At 37.7% G+C, this 13,475-nt stretch overlaps 1 protein-coding gene across 5 annotated transcripts in view; it reads left to right on the plus strand.

The window, feature by feature from the left end:
• LOC133653962 (protein polybromo-1-like) overlaps positions 1-13,475 on the plus strand; it is a 123,095-nt gene that overhangs the window by 8,575 nt on the left and 101,045 nt on the right. For all 5 annotated transcript variants that reach the window (XM_062053844.1, XM_062053861.1, XM_062053868.1 and 2 more), the window contains exons 4-7: positions 7,507-7,654; positions 7,773-7,922; positions 12,033-12,149; positions 12,228-12,296. In XM_062053844.1, coding sequence (XP_061909828.1) covers positions 7,507-7,654; positions 7,773-7,922; positions 12,033-12,149; positions 12,228-12,296 — 484 coding nt within the window. The remainder of the gene's footprint in view (positions 1-7,506; positions 7,655-7,772; positions 7,923-12,032; positions 12,150-12,227; positions 12,297-13,475) is intronic.

The following is a 13,475-nucleotide window of genomic DNA, read 5'->3' on the forward strand; positions in this document are numbered from 1 at the left end:
CTTCCTAGTCACGTCCGTTGTGTCCTTGGGCAAGACACTTCACCCTTTGCCTCTGATGGCTGCTGGTTAGCGCCTTGCATGGCAGCTCCCGCCATCAGTGTGTGAATGTGTGTGTGAATGGGTAAATGTGGAAATACTGTCAAAGCGCTTTGAGTACCTTGAAGGTAGAAAAGCGCTATACAAGTATAACCCATTTATCATTTATCATTTATTTATAAAACACTTACAGATATCACACATGGGACGGTTTAGTAAGAATAACCAGTGTTAGTTATACTGTAAAACTTACAAACATTGCTTGGAGTGATGAATGAAGAATCCACACAAGTAAAAACTATATGGACAGCTAGGAGTCAAAACGACACTTGTACTTCCGGTTAAAAAGCACTAAATGGAAGGATACTGCAGCACCTGCAGTGAGCGAATTCATCCAAAAGATGGCGCTATAGCACAAACAATAACACACCTTTTCAGTATATTTGCTTATTAAATTTTTTAAAACTAATTGCATTATGGCCATCAGCAAAGTAAAATGCGTAAATTAGCCGCACTGTTTTATAAGCCGCAGGGTTCCAAGTGTTGCGAAAAAAGTAGTGGCTTGTAGTCCGGAATTGACGGTATGCTGTCTTTAGGTTGAAGTAGAGTGGTAACTGTTTTTTGGCAACATCCAGTGGTCACAGTAATTCATCAGATTAAGCTAATGATGCAGTAAATTGAATGATGCGGACATGTTTGTTACTGCTTAATTTCTTGTACACTTCTGCCTTGAAGACTTTGTATGTGAAGTAATATGCAATTACAACTATTTGATACTTGTTTATATTGACAAATACCATACCATACCATACCAACTTTATTTATAAAGCCCTTTAAAAACAACCACAGTTGAAAAACAAAGGGCTGTACACCACAAAGAAATAAAGGCAAAGGACAGACTAAAAAATAAAATTTAAAACAGAAGTAAAATACACATTAAAAAAGCAAATACAAAATTACCCTAAGAACAATTTTGTTAGATAAAAAGCAGTTAAAAAAGTTAAAAGTTAAAAACAGTTTAAAGTCTCATGCTGGGTTAAAAGCCAGTGAATAAAAATGGGTTTTAAGAAGGGTCTTAAAAATAGCCAAAGAAGGGGCCTGTCTCACATGAAGTGGAAGATCATTCCAGAGTTTGGGCCCCGCAACAGAATGCTTACAAATGTGCTGTTGTAGACTGCAATATTGTTCAATGAAAGACACTTATTATGTATGTCTGGCTGTGAATCTTTGGGCACCACACGATTTGGTTCGGTTCGATTTTTGGGGGTAACGATTCAATTCAAAATCAAATCCCAATTCAAAACAGCGATTTCATTTCAAAACATTTTTGAATTCAAAATCAATACTTTTCCAGTTCTATGATCAACTACATTCTTCCACAAAATAGATAAACAGCTCTGATAAATTTCTGTAATACTTAAAAGAAAACTTATTTTGTTTAATAAAATTTTACCCAAACATTAAATAAAGTCAAATACAAATAAGGCAACAAGAGAAGTATCACACACTGCTCTTTTCTAAAATAAATCTGTACAGCAGATATGGGCATCTACATCAACAATATGACTGGCCTGAGTGGCTAAACAGGACAGATGATAGAAAGATACTAATAAAAAATCGATTAAGAATTATTACAAATAAGAATCGCGATTCAATCGAAAATAGATTTTTTTTGACACCCCTAATGTCCAGCTTGTTTGCTATTGTGTGTTAGCTGTTTTGTAGTTGCTAGCTCCTAGTAGCCATGTTTGCTTTTTGTAAATGACCTGACTAAAACAGAAGAAAAGACCAGTTAACTGGCTGTCCAGCTTTGCACAAGTAAACACGCTGTAGGACTGTTTGTATCTGACCATTTATATCGGAGAGTTTAGATTCAAGTCGATATAATCCGATACTTGTTTTTTTGCTGATATCGGACTGGTATCATTAGCTATGTGTACATGGACACATTTAATCGGATTAAAAGCCTAACCGGAATAAAAATGCTTCATGTAAACACGCCATTCGGAATATATTCCGAACCAATCACACACTTTCGGATCAAACATTTTTATGCGGATCGAGACGGGTGGTTCGTATCGATAGTCATTCGAGTTGTAGCGCATGAAAATGCGTCTTCTGAAATTCAGGTTTGAAGTATCCTTACTCCACATGTCTTTGATGTCAGCTATACTTTGGTGGTGGAGGGGGGGACTAAATTGAAGCAATTGTCTTGCTGCTGTCTCCCCCCATTCAACATGTACAGAAGTAGCGTTATGTATACTTTTGAGTTTGTTGCTTTAAAACGAGACCAGCAAAAAGAAAAGTATGGCCTCATGTGTCAATGTAACAATAAAAGAAGGGATCCAGTTTTCGTCTAAACGAGCAGTTTTATTCACGACATTACAGCTACTACAACTGCGAAATGCTAGCCTCAGGAAAGTACACAGAATGTCGTAACATGAATACGCACCACAAGCCGTACATATTGTCAACATTAAAAGCACAGAACGGCTCCAATTAAAAAAAAGAGGTAAAACAAAAGTAGTGAAAAGAAGGAAAAGATGATAAATAAATACAGTGATAACTGTGACGATCTGTCACTTCATTTCTGTTTGTGCTTCCTTGTTTTGTGTTTATTTCCTATCAGTGCTCTTATTTTGATTTCCATTTTCTGCATGTCTCCGCTAAGCTCTGTTTTCCCCTCACCTGCTGCTGATTAGGCAGCCCTGCCACACCTGATGGTAATAAGCAGGCGGCTATTGATGCCTGCCTCGTGTGCTCCTCAGTGCTCGAGGATTGACTTTATGTTTTGAGAACCTTTCATGCACGACTGCTTCCTTCTCTGTGTAAATACATTAAAATCTCTCTGCCTTGCAACTGTTTCAGCTTGTTCTGTCTTTCAATGACTATACAAACTGGACGGTTGAGCTTTACCCTACTCACAGGGAACTTTTATTCAACAGTTGCCATTCAACATATACGGCACACTTCTCCCGGTGCGTCACTCTAAACCCTCCGGGTGGGATCACCACACATACAAGCAATTCCTATTGCTACATCCCTTTTCTTTGAAAAAGAAAGTATTCTTTTCAAATATTAAATCCAACAAAATTAACTTTTAAGATGCTACTATACAAACTCAAAATAGTATGCATTTTCAAATTGCTACTTATTTAAAACATTTTTAGTGCAAAACATTTAGTTTCACAGTGCATAACTTTTCTTTCTTTTTTTTAAGTTACCGAACAATGTACCTTAGCTTTAGCTTATTTTCAGAACATAAACATAAGAGCCTTTACTCATCATACGTAAACCTCAGTTCACATTTCTTAATTTTATTTTAATTTTTTTCTTCTCTGAAGCTAAGTACACACAAAGTCATTCAAATGTCTTGGACACTGTACCACACGTTCTGACCGTGTAGTGGTTTGTGAGCTCTCAGTGTTTTGAGACACTGGGTCTCGTCTCGTCTCAGTTTGGGATTGTTCTGACCTGTCTGGTTGCGTATCTACAGCTTTTCTCAGATGGCGACGATTTCTTCTGAGAACACTGCCTGTGTCCAGCTCCACTGCGTAGGATCTGTTACCAAGTGGAGTGCTCACTGTAGCCTTTCTCCATAAGGTGTTCGTATCAAAAGGCTGCACTCGCACAACATCACCTGGTTTCAAAGAGTCCATGTCCTTGGCAGTTTGGTTGTAGTATTTTGATTGTCTCTGTCGGTTCTTCACGATTCCTGACCCATTGTTGGTCACTTTTGGCTCGAGTAGGCTGTCTCTAATCGGTAGAAGGGTCCTTGTTCTCCTGCTTGAGAGTCTTTGTGCAGGGCTCGTATCCAAACCTTGGGTTGGGGTGTTGCGATGATCCAAAATGGCTAGGTACGGGTCCTGTCCAGCCAGTTTTGCCTTCCTCATCAGTCGTTTGGCCGTTTTAACAGCTGATTCCGCTTTGCCATTACTTTGCGGATGGCCAGGAGAGGAAGTTTTGTGCGTAAATTCCCATTTGCGACTGAAATTTGCAAAATCTGCAGAACTAAATTGGGGTCCGTTGTCTGAAAAAATAACGTCGGCGCGCACTTTCTCTGGGTCAACTTTGAGTCCTTCCGCTGTGAGCAGATGACCAATGTATGAGACTTCCTGTTTCCTGAGCTTGAATTTGTCCGCGTTCAGCTTGATGTTTCTTTCTCTGCACCTTTCTAGAAAAAGTCTCAAGTTCTTGTCATGGTTCTTGACTGCATCCTCTTTTGTGTCTCCTTCTCCTGTAATCAGGATGTCATCTGCGATGATGTAGTTGCCTGGCAAGTTCTCCAATGCCTTTGTTAGTTTACGTTGAAAAACTTCAGACGCTGGACTGATGCCCATTGGCATTCTCAGCCACCGAAATCGACCAAAGGGAGTTGCAAATGTTGTCAGGTCGACTCTCCATCTAGTTTCACATGCCAGAAGCCGTGCTTCACATCACACACAGTGAAAACTTTTGCTTTTGCCAGGTCTGGTAAAATGTCATCAATTGTTGGAAGTGGAAAATGGCTTCTCTTCAGAGCTTTGTTGAGTGGTCTTGGGTCGATACAAATTCTGGGCCTGACATTGGGTTTCTGTACCGACACCATGCCACTGATCCATTCGGTGCTGCTTTCCACTGGTGCGATTATCTGTCTGTCTACAAGACTTGTGATTTCCTCTTTAAGTGGTTTCATCATAGCCACTGGAACTCTTCGTTTTGGAATTTTGACGGGCTGCACAGTTGTGTCGATTTCCAGTTTATATTCACCTTGTAAGCAGCCGTCGCCGGTAAACGTCTTGAAACTCAGTTTTTATGTCATCCAGCTGCCAAGTGTCTCCTGTCACCGGCTCTTTTGTCACAATACTATCCAGTGCATAAATGTTGTCGTATTGGACCTGAATGAGTTTCATTGCTTCACTTGCGCTGCGGCCAAGAAGTGCAGTTTTACAGTCTGCTCCTACAACTTGAAACTCAACTTTGTACTTCTTCTGATTTCTTGGATTTGTCATCTTAATTTTGCATTTTCCTAACGGACACAACTTTGACTTATTGTACATTACCAACACCTTGTCAGTGTGCTCCAATTCCACGTCTGGATTCAGCAGGTTGATTGGAATGACGTTGCAAGTTGCCCCGCAGTCAATCTGAAAGTTCACAATGTTTTCCTTAATCTTCATCCCAGCAAACAGTTGCTCTGTTTTGCCGTTTTGTTTGCTTTTGTTGTTACTGCTGTGACTGTCATTATCTCTTCACATGAATCTGAATCAGTCTCTGCTATTGTGTGAACTTTTTTCTTGTAGCATTCTTTCATACCTGTACTGCTTCTGCATGCCACTGCAAAATGATTGTCCTTGCCACATTTCTTAATTTTTTTTCCCAAAAGCTGGGCACTTTTGCTTGAGACTTTCATGTGTTTTTCCACAGTATTTGCAATATATTTCATTAATCCGGGCTTTTCTTGTTGCATGTTTCACTGCATGTATGTCCTCTGCGCCATGTTCTTGTATTGCTTTGCTGTACTCTCGTGAAATCTCTGTTGACCTGGAAATTAGTAAACATTTGTCCAGGGGCCGTATTTATCAAGCTTCTTAATATTACTCCTAAGAAGTCTGCTAAGAGTTGACTTAAGAGTAAATAAATTCTTCGCTGAAAGCTGCACTTAAAAGTTAGTTATCAAGCGTCTTACTCACACTTTCAGCGAAGTGTAGGACTGAATCTGAAGTGTCACACTCAGAGCTGAATTACGACATTACAATGTGCCGTAAACGGAATTTTAGGTGACGTCATTTCTGTGTCCATAGAAATGACCAATCACGGAAGGGAATCCCTTGTCTAAGAATAAAGAAATATCTTAGAAATATTTAAGTGGACATTGGGAGTGTATATTTTGACAATAAACTACAAAATAATACAAAACAAACTAGTCCCCGCCCGCACTCACGCTACCGCTCCCTCTCTTCTCTCGCCCACACACTCACTGATGTCACTCACCTCACACATACGCTACTCTCATAACATTTTCTTTCCAATTCATTAATTAGGCAACTAATTTGAAAGTGGTGTGGGTGGCTCTATATATACTAGCCCACTGCAGCCACATGCAGTAATCAACAAGCAATCGAAAATTATTAAATCTGTGACAAAAACAATACCTGCTCTGTCTAAACGATACCATTTGATCAGCTGCTCGTCATCAAACAAATCCAGGACATCCTTCCGCTCCCTGAACGTTCGCACACGTCGCTCTCGCCTCAGTGCCATCCCCTGCTGGCAACTCCTAACCACTTAAGACACCTCTGAAGGTCTCTTAAATATCGTGGAGAGTAGGAGTGATTCTTAGACTTAAGAAAGTTGATAAATAGCTTTTATTCTTAAGTTTGAGAGTAGGACTAAATTTCGAAAATTCTCAGGACTTAAGTATAAAATGGCACTCTAAGACGCTTGATAAATACGGCCCCAGATCTAACTTGTCCTCTCTGAGTAGTCTTTCTCTCCAACTTGAGCTGTGCGTGCCGCAAACAATCCTGTCTCTTATTAGCGAATCTTTTAATTGCCCAGTGTTGCAGGAACTTGCCAGCGATCTCATGTCGGTCACATACGTGTCGATTGATTCTCCCGCAGCTTGGTTTTGTGCGAAAAATCTGTATCTTTCCACGGTTTCATTCACTTTGGGGTTGCAATGTCCATCTAGCTTAGTGATCAAACTGGAAACAGTCACTCTTGTGTCTGAGCCTATTAGCGTTCCACATAGCTCTCTGCTGCGTTCTCCAATGAGGTAATAAAAAAGTTTAACCCGCACGGTTTCTTCTGCATCCGGCATTGCTAGCTCGATATACAGCATAAATTCCTCTTTCCAGGTCTCCCATGACTTGGCAAGATTCACAGAGTTCGTACACCATTGTTGAGGAGGTTTTAATCCATCCATCCTCGTACCTCTTGATCTTGTATTTTCTGCCTGCTCAGTGGTCATGTCGCATGCTCACTGTTATGCTAACAGCACTTAGCTTCCTTTAGTTTCGTTCGGAAAAAAAAATCTCAATTTTTTTCGGTACCTGCGCTGTCCTCACCGCTCAAAACGATCCGCTGCCACCATGTTTAAGCTTGTTCTGTCTTTCAATGACTATACAAACTGGACGGTTGAGCTTTAGCCTACTCACAGGGAACTTTTATTCGACAGTTGCCATTCAACATATACGGCACACTTCTCCCGGTGCGTCACTTTTAACCCTCCGGGTAGGAACGCCACACATACAAGCAATTCCTATTGCTACAGCAACGGCCCTTCCACAGGGATGAATGTAAGGAGTTTTCTATCACTATATTTGATGTCCTTAATATTTTCAGTGTACAGTGTGAGTGACTTAGTTGTTCATTTTAGTTCCAACTTAAACTTGACTCTCATCGCGTCGTAGGATCAGGACTCGCATGTAAACCGCGGACTACCTGTACCCTGCTTGGAGCTTTACACCATCAACTTTCCATTTCTAGGAACCAGCCAGACTATTACCACGTGGTGTCTCAGCCTATCGACATGATGAAGATCCAGCAGAAATTAAAGATGGAGGAATATGACGATGTGGAGCAACTCACCAGTGACTTTCAGCTCCTGTTTAATAACGCGAGAACATATTATAAGGTAACAATCCATAATCAAACACCCTGTGGAGGAAGTATGGGCTCCTAGGTTATACAGGTGTCCCAATACATTTGTACTGTACATGTTGCGTAAAGATGAACTTTTTTCTTGGGAGCAGTCTGACAGTCCTGAGTCTCGGGCAGCTTGCAGACTGTGGGACCTTTACCAACGTACCAAGAATGAATTTGTTCAGCCGGTGGATGACGACGAGGAAGATGAAGATGGCTTTGATGCACAAGACAACCCCGGTGGATCTACTGAGGATGAGGTGATGCAAGTGAAATTAGTCGGACACAACACGTATGTTTAGGCTTCACAGGGGTGTCCAAACTTTTTCCACTGTGGGCCACACACTGAAAAATCAAAGCATGCGGGGACCATTGTGATATTATTCAATTTCAAAACCAATACAATACTGTATGTAGATTTTATAGACTTTTTTTTTAACCTTTAGGGCTCCTCTCAACTTTGGTTCCACGAATCCGAAAGGGTCTCAGTCATTAAAATTTAAAAAATAAGTCTTTTTTTTCAGTGCTTAAATCTCTAGATCAACTTCAAATCTATCTCGCGATATAAAGTATTTATCTTTTTTAATGTTTTATCCCCTTTTATGTTAAAGAAAACCTGTTTTCTTTGGCAAAAACACATTTGCAATATTTTCCTGCACTCATAAAAGTGTTAGAAATAAGTAGTAGAATTAGTTTTTATTTTTTACATTTAACGCTTAAATATTTAGATCAAACTCAAATCAATCTGTTGATTATAAGTTTTTGTATTTTTTATGGTTTTTATTTTGGTTGTTTTATGTCCTTTTTGTCATAGAAAACTTATTTTTTTAGGACAAACACACAATATGCAATATTTTCCCAAAAAATATTTCAAAGTGTAATATTTGATGTAAACTATTCAGAGCCCTAATATTTTCAATAATTCATAACATTCATTATTATTTTTAAGCAATGACATTGCAGTTTTGTGTAATTAATAGGGCTGTGAATCTTCGGGTGTCTACGATTCAATTCAATATCGATTCTTGGGGTCACGATTCGATTCGAAATCGATTTTTTTCAATTCAACACGATTCTCGATTCAAAAACGATTTTTTTTCCCGATTCAAAACGATTCTCTATCCATTCAATACATAGGATTTCAGCAGGATCTACAGTCTGCTGACATGCAAGCAGAGTAGTAGGTTTTTGTAAAAAGCTTTTATAATTGTAAAGGACTATGTTTTATCAACTGATTGCAATAATGTAAATTTGTTTTAACTATTAAATGAACCAAAAATATGACTTATTTTATCTTTGTGAAAATATTGGACACAGTGTGTTGTCAAGCTTATGAGATGTGATGCAAGTGTAAGCCACTGTGACACTATTATTATTTTTTATAAATGTCTAATGATAATGTCAATGAGGGATTTTTAATCACTGCTATGTTGAAATTGTAACTAATATTGATACTGTTGTTGATAATATTCATTTTTGTTTCACTACTTTATGTTTGTTCTGTGTCGTGTTTGTGTCTCCTCTCAATTGCTCTGTTTATTGCAGTTCTGAGTGTTGCTGGGTCGGGTTTGGTTTTGGAATTGAATTGCATTGTTATGGTATTGCTGTGTATTGTTTTTTGGATTGATTAATTAAAAAAAAATTAATTAAAAAAATAAATAAATAAATAAATAAATAAAAGAATAAAATAAAATAAAAAGATTTTTTAAAAATGAGAATTCACAACGTGAGAATCGCGATTCGAATTTGAATCGATTTTTTCCCACACCCCTAGTAATTAGAGTCAACAATATTGTTACATTTCACCTGTATGCTTCTTTATTCCATTTTTTAATGTTTTTTTTGTAATAGTATTTTTAGAATGAGCCACGGGCGCCCTGGTTCAAGTGGTGGACTGTTCCTCTCGTGGGTGGTTGGGCGGGGGGCTGCGCCTAGAGGCCTGGGGGGCCTTTGCTTGCTGGCTTAGTTTGGCAGGATTGTTCTCGGTGGACAGTAGGGTTCCAGCGCTGGATCACTGCCTTGTCGGCCTGTATATGGATTTCTTTGTTTATATATGTTTGTGTGTGTATGTATGTTATTATTATTGTTATTTATATGTGTGTGTATGTATGGATGGCTGTAGTTACAGTACAGGTCAAAAGTTAGGACACACCTTCTCATTCAATGCATTTTCTTTATTTTGTCATGACTATTTACATTGTAGATTGCCACTGAAGGTATCAAAACTATGAATGAACACATGTGGAATTATGTACTTAACAAAAAAAGGTGAAATAACTGAAAACATGTTTTATATTCTAGTTTCTTCAAAATAGCCACCCTTTGTTCTGATTACTGCTTTGCACACTCTTGGCATTTTCTCGATAAGCTTCAAGCACACCTGTGAAGTGAAAACCATTTCTGGTGACTACCTCTTGAAGCTATTCGAGAGAATGCCAAGAGTGTGCACATCAAATTTACAGTATTTTACAAAGCATCCATGTCATGTACATTTCATGTAAATGCACAATCTGAATTAGATCTGGATCAAACTTGGTTTGATTATTTTAATTTTGCACCTTAAAGGCACATGACTTCGAAACAGGCAGCATTTGAGAAATATATACAGGTGAATATCATCCATCCATCCATCCATTTTTTACCGATTGTCCTTTACAAGGGTCGCGGGGGGTGCTGTAGCCTATCGCAGCTGCACATGGGCGAAAGGCGGGGTACACCCTGGAGGACAAGTCGCCACCTCATCGCAGGGCCAATGCAGATCAATAAATTATAAATCATCCTGACAAAATAATTTAGGAGTTCAATTAAAAAAGTACACTTTATTTTCTAAAGACTCACTGCACACAATGGAAAATTTTGAGAGTTAAATGCATCATTTTAATGATTATATCTTATAGAGAGTAAATAAAAACTATTTTGGTATCCCATAAAATGTGAAAAATCGTCCAAAGGTTAAATATTATAAAGTACTGCTTAACGCTCTAATCAACAAAGAAATTATTTAAAAAATCCTCAGCCTTTAATTGGCCTGCTCCGTCTTCTTACTTTCTGGCAGACCTGGGGCCTCATGTATCAAGTGTTGTGTGGATTTCCTACTAAAAAATTGTAGAATCACACAAACAGTCCCATTATAATGTGTTCATGAGCGAGGGTGAACATGTAGCGCCACAAATAAGCCAGATATACAGGTGAAATAAAAAAAAATTAGATCATGCAAAAGTTCATTCATGTCAGCAATTCAACTTCAAATGTGAAAGTAATATGCTATATTTACTCATTACATCCAACGTGAGATATGTCTGGCCTTTATTTCTTATCATTTTAAAGAACATAACTAACATTTTCTAAGATTTTTAATTCAAGGTTTTCATTAACTGTAAGCCATAATCATCAAAATTATATGTAAAGAATAGGGATGTCCGATAATGGCTTTTTTGCCGATATCCGATATACCGATATTGTCCAACTCTTAATTACCGATACCGATATCAACCGATACCGATATATACAATTGTGGAATTAACACATTATTATGCCTAATTTGGACAACCAGGTATGGTGAAGATAAGGTCCTTTTTAAAAAAATTAATAAAGTGAAATAAGATAAATAAATTAAAAACATTTTCTTGAATAAAAAACAAAGTAAAACAATATAAAAACAGTTACATAGAAACTAGTAATTAATGAAAATGAGTAAAATTAACTGTTAAAGGTTAGTACTATTAGTGGACCAGCAGCACGCACAATCATGTGTGCTTACGGACTGTATCCCTTGCAGACTGTATTGATCTATATTGATAAATAATGTAGGAACCAGAATATTAATAACAGAAAGAAACAACCCTTTTGTGTGAATGAGTGTAAATGGGGGAGGAAGGTTTTTTGGTTTGGTGCACTAATTGTAAGTGTACCTTGTGTTTTATATGTTGATTTAATTAAAAAAAAACTAAACAAAAAAAAACGATACCGATAATAAAAAAAATTATACCGATAATTTCCGATATTACCTTTTAAAGCATTTATCGGCCGTATCGGACATCTCTAGTAAAGAAGACTTGAAATATCTTGAGTTGCATGTTATGAACCTATGTCATATATTAGTTTCACTTTGTAAATTTAATTGCTGGAATAAACAAACCTTTGCACGATATTCAGATTTTTTTTAGTTTCACCTCTACTGTATTTTGCTTTTGTCTATTGTATGATCAGGCGTATGACTGCAGAGGAGTAATAACGATCAATAACGACTGTATTAGAATGGCAGTGATTGTTGTTTGATTGAGAGGATGTTGTCATTATATCGCTAAAAGGAGTCATTTTAAATAAGATATGTTTCTCTGCTTCCTCTGTGACTACTTCCATAATAACAGAGCGCACCAACCTGCTTGAGAGATGCCCTTGAGCAGCTCCTCGATGCCATGGTGACGTACGCCGAGCCCTCAGGCCGCCTGGTCAGCGAGCTCTTTCAGAGGATGCCTTCTAAAGCGGTACAAACCATTCCCTTAATCCTTTTAGACGGAATGAATGACTTTGATTTAATTTACAGTTTGTCTTGTTTTGTGTAGCACTATCCAGACTATTATGCTATCATCAAGGAACCCATAGATCTGAAACTCATCGCTCAAAAGATTCAGGTATTACTTTCCACTGGTCGCTGCTTTGCATTTAATGGCAGTATTCAATAATAGCTGAGGTGGTCCACAAAAAACATTAACCACTGCTCTACAATTAGAGTTGTACACAACCTTATTATGTTGTTTTTATTTTGCATTGGAAGTATAAGCTACACGCCTTTTTTAAAGGAAACCTATGATGAATGCTGTGTTTTCGAACTTATAAATGTTTCAGTGTTGGATACTTGTGTAAAACAATGCCAAAGCGTCAAATCATAAAGTTTGTGCATTTTGACGTGAGCTTGCACGCAGATTTGGATGCCTCTGTTTGCGGGGTTTTGCAGTCTGGCTACGTTGTGACGTCACAGTGAGGTGGACATACTTATTAGGACACAGGTGTCAAACTCAAGGCCCGCGGGGCAGATCTGGCCCCTCCACGTCATTTTATACGGCCCGCAAAAGCCTGGAAATAATATGTGTCAATAAAATACCTTATATTTTCTTTCTTTACTTTCTTATTTTCCTACTAAAGGTAGTAGGGTTTTTTTTGTAGTTTGACGGGGAAAAAAATAGTGTCCAATATTGCAACAAAAATTATCTAACTTTTTTGGTCAAAATACAAATAAATACTTAAATAACTGCTTAACTTAAGATTTCGAAGCAAGTTATCCATCAAATTGTACACTATAAAAATTAAAAATGGATTTTACTGTAAAATTTAGAGAGTTTTTACAGCATATTAGTGTAAGTTGGAAAAAAACGACCAATGTTTGTTTTTTTTTACAGTAAAATTCTGTCGACTGGGCTGTCAGTTTTTTTTTTTTTTTACTGTAAAATCCACAGTTGATTATTTTATGGTACCACATTTTACTATGGTAAAAAACTGGCAGCCGAGTTGCTAAAATGAAATTAAACAGTGGTACCGTACTGTATTTCTATTTACAGTAATGTGTTGTAAAAATAATAATAATTAAAAAAAAAACATTTATTTTACAGTAAAAGTTTGGCAACTAGGCTGCCAGTTTTTTTCTGTAAAAACAGTGGTAAAATCCACAGATTGTTTTTACTCTTTACGTACATTTTTTTTTAAATATTTAAATTAATTAATTATTTACTGTTACAAGCGGCCCTCTAATGGCAGCCACGACTGCGGTGTGACCCTCAATAAAAACAAGTTTGACACCCCTGTATTAGGACATT

This window comes from Entelurus aequoreus, linkage group LG01, assembly GCF_033978785.1.
Source record: "Entelurus aequoreus isolate RoL-2023_Sb linkage group LG01, RoL_Eaeq_v1.1, whole genome shotgun sequence".
NCBI lineage: Eukaryota > Metazoa > Chordata > Actinopteri > Syngnathiformes > Syngnathidae > Entelurus > Entelurus aequoreus.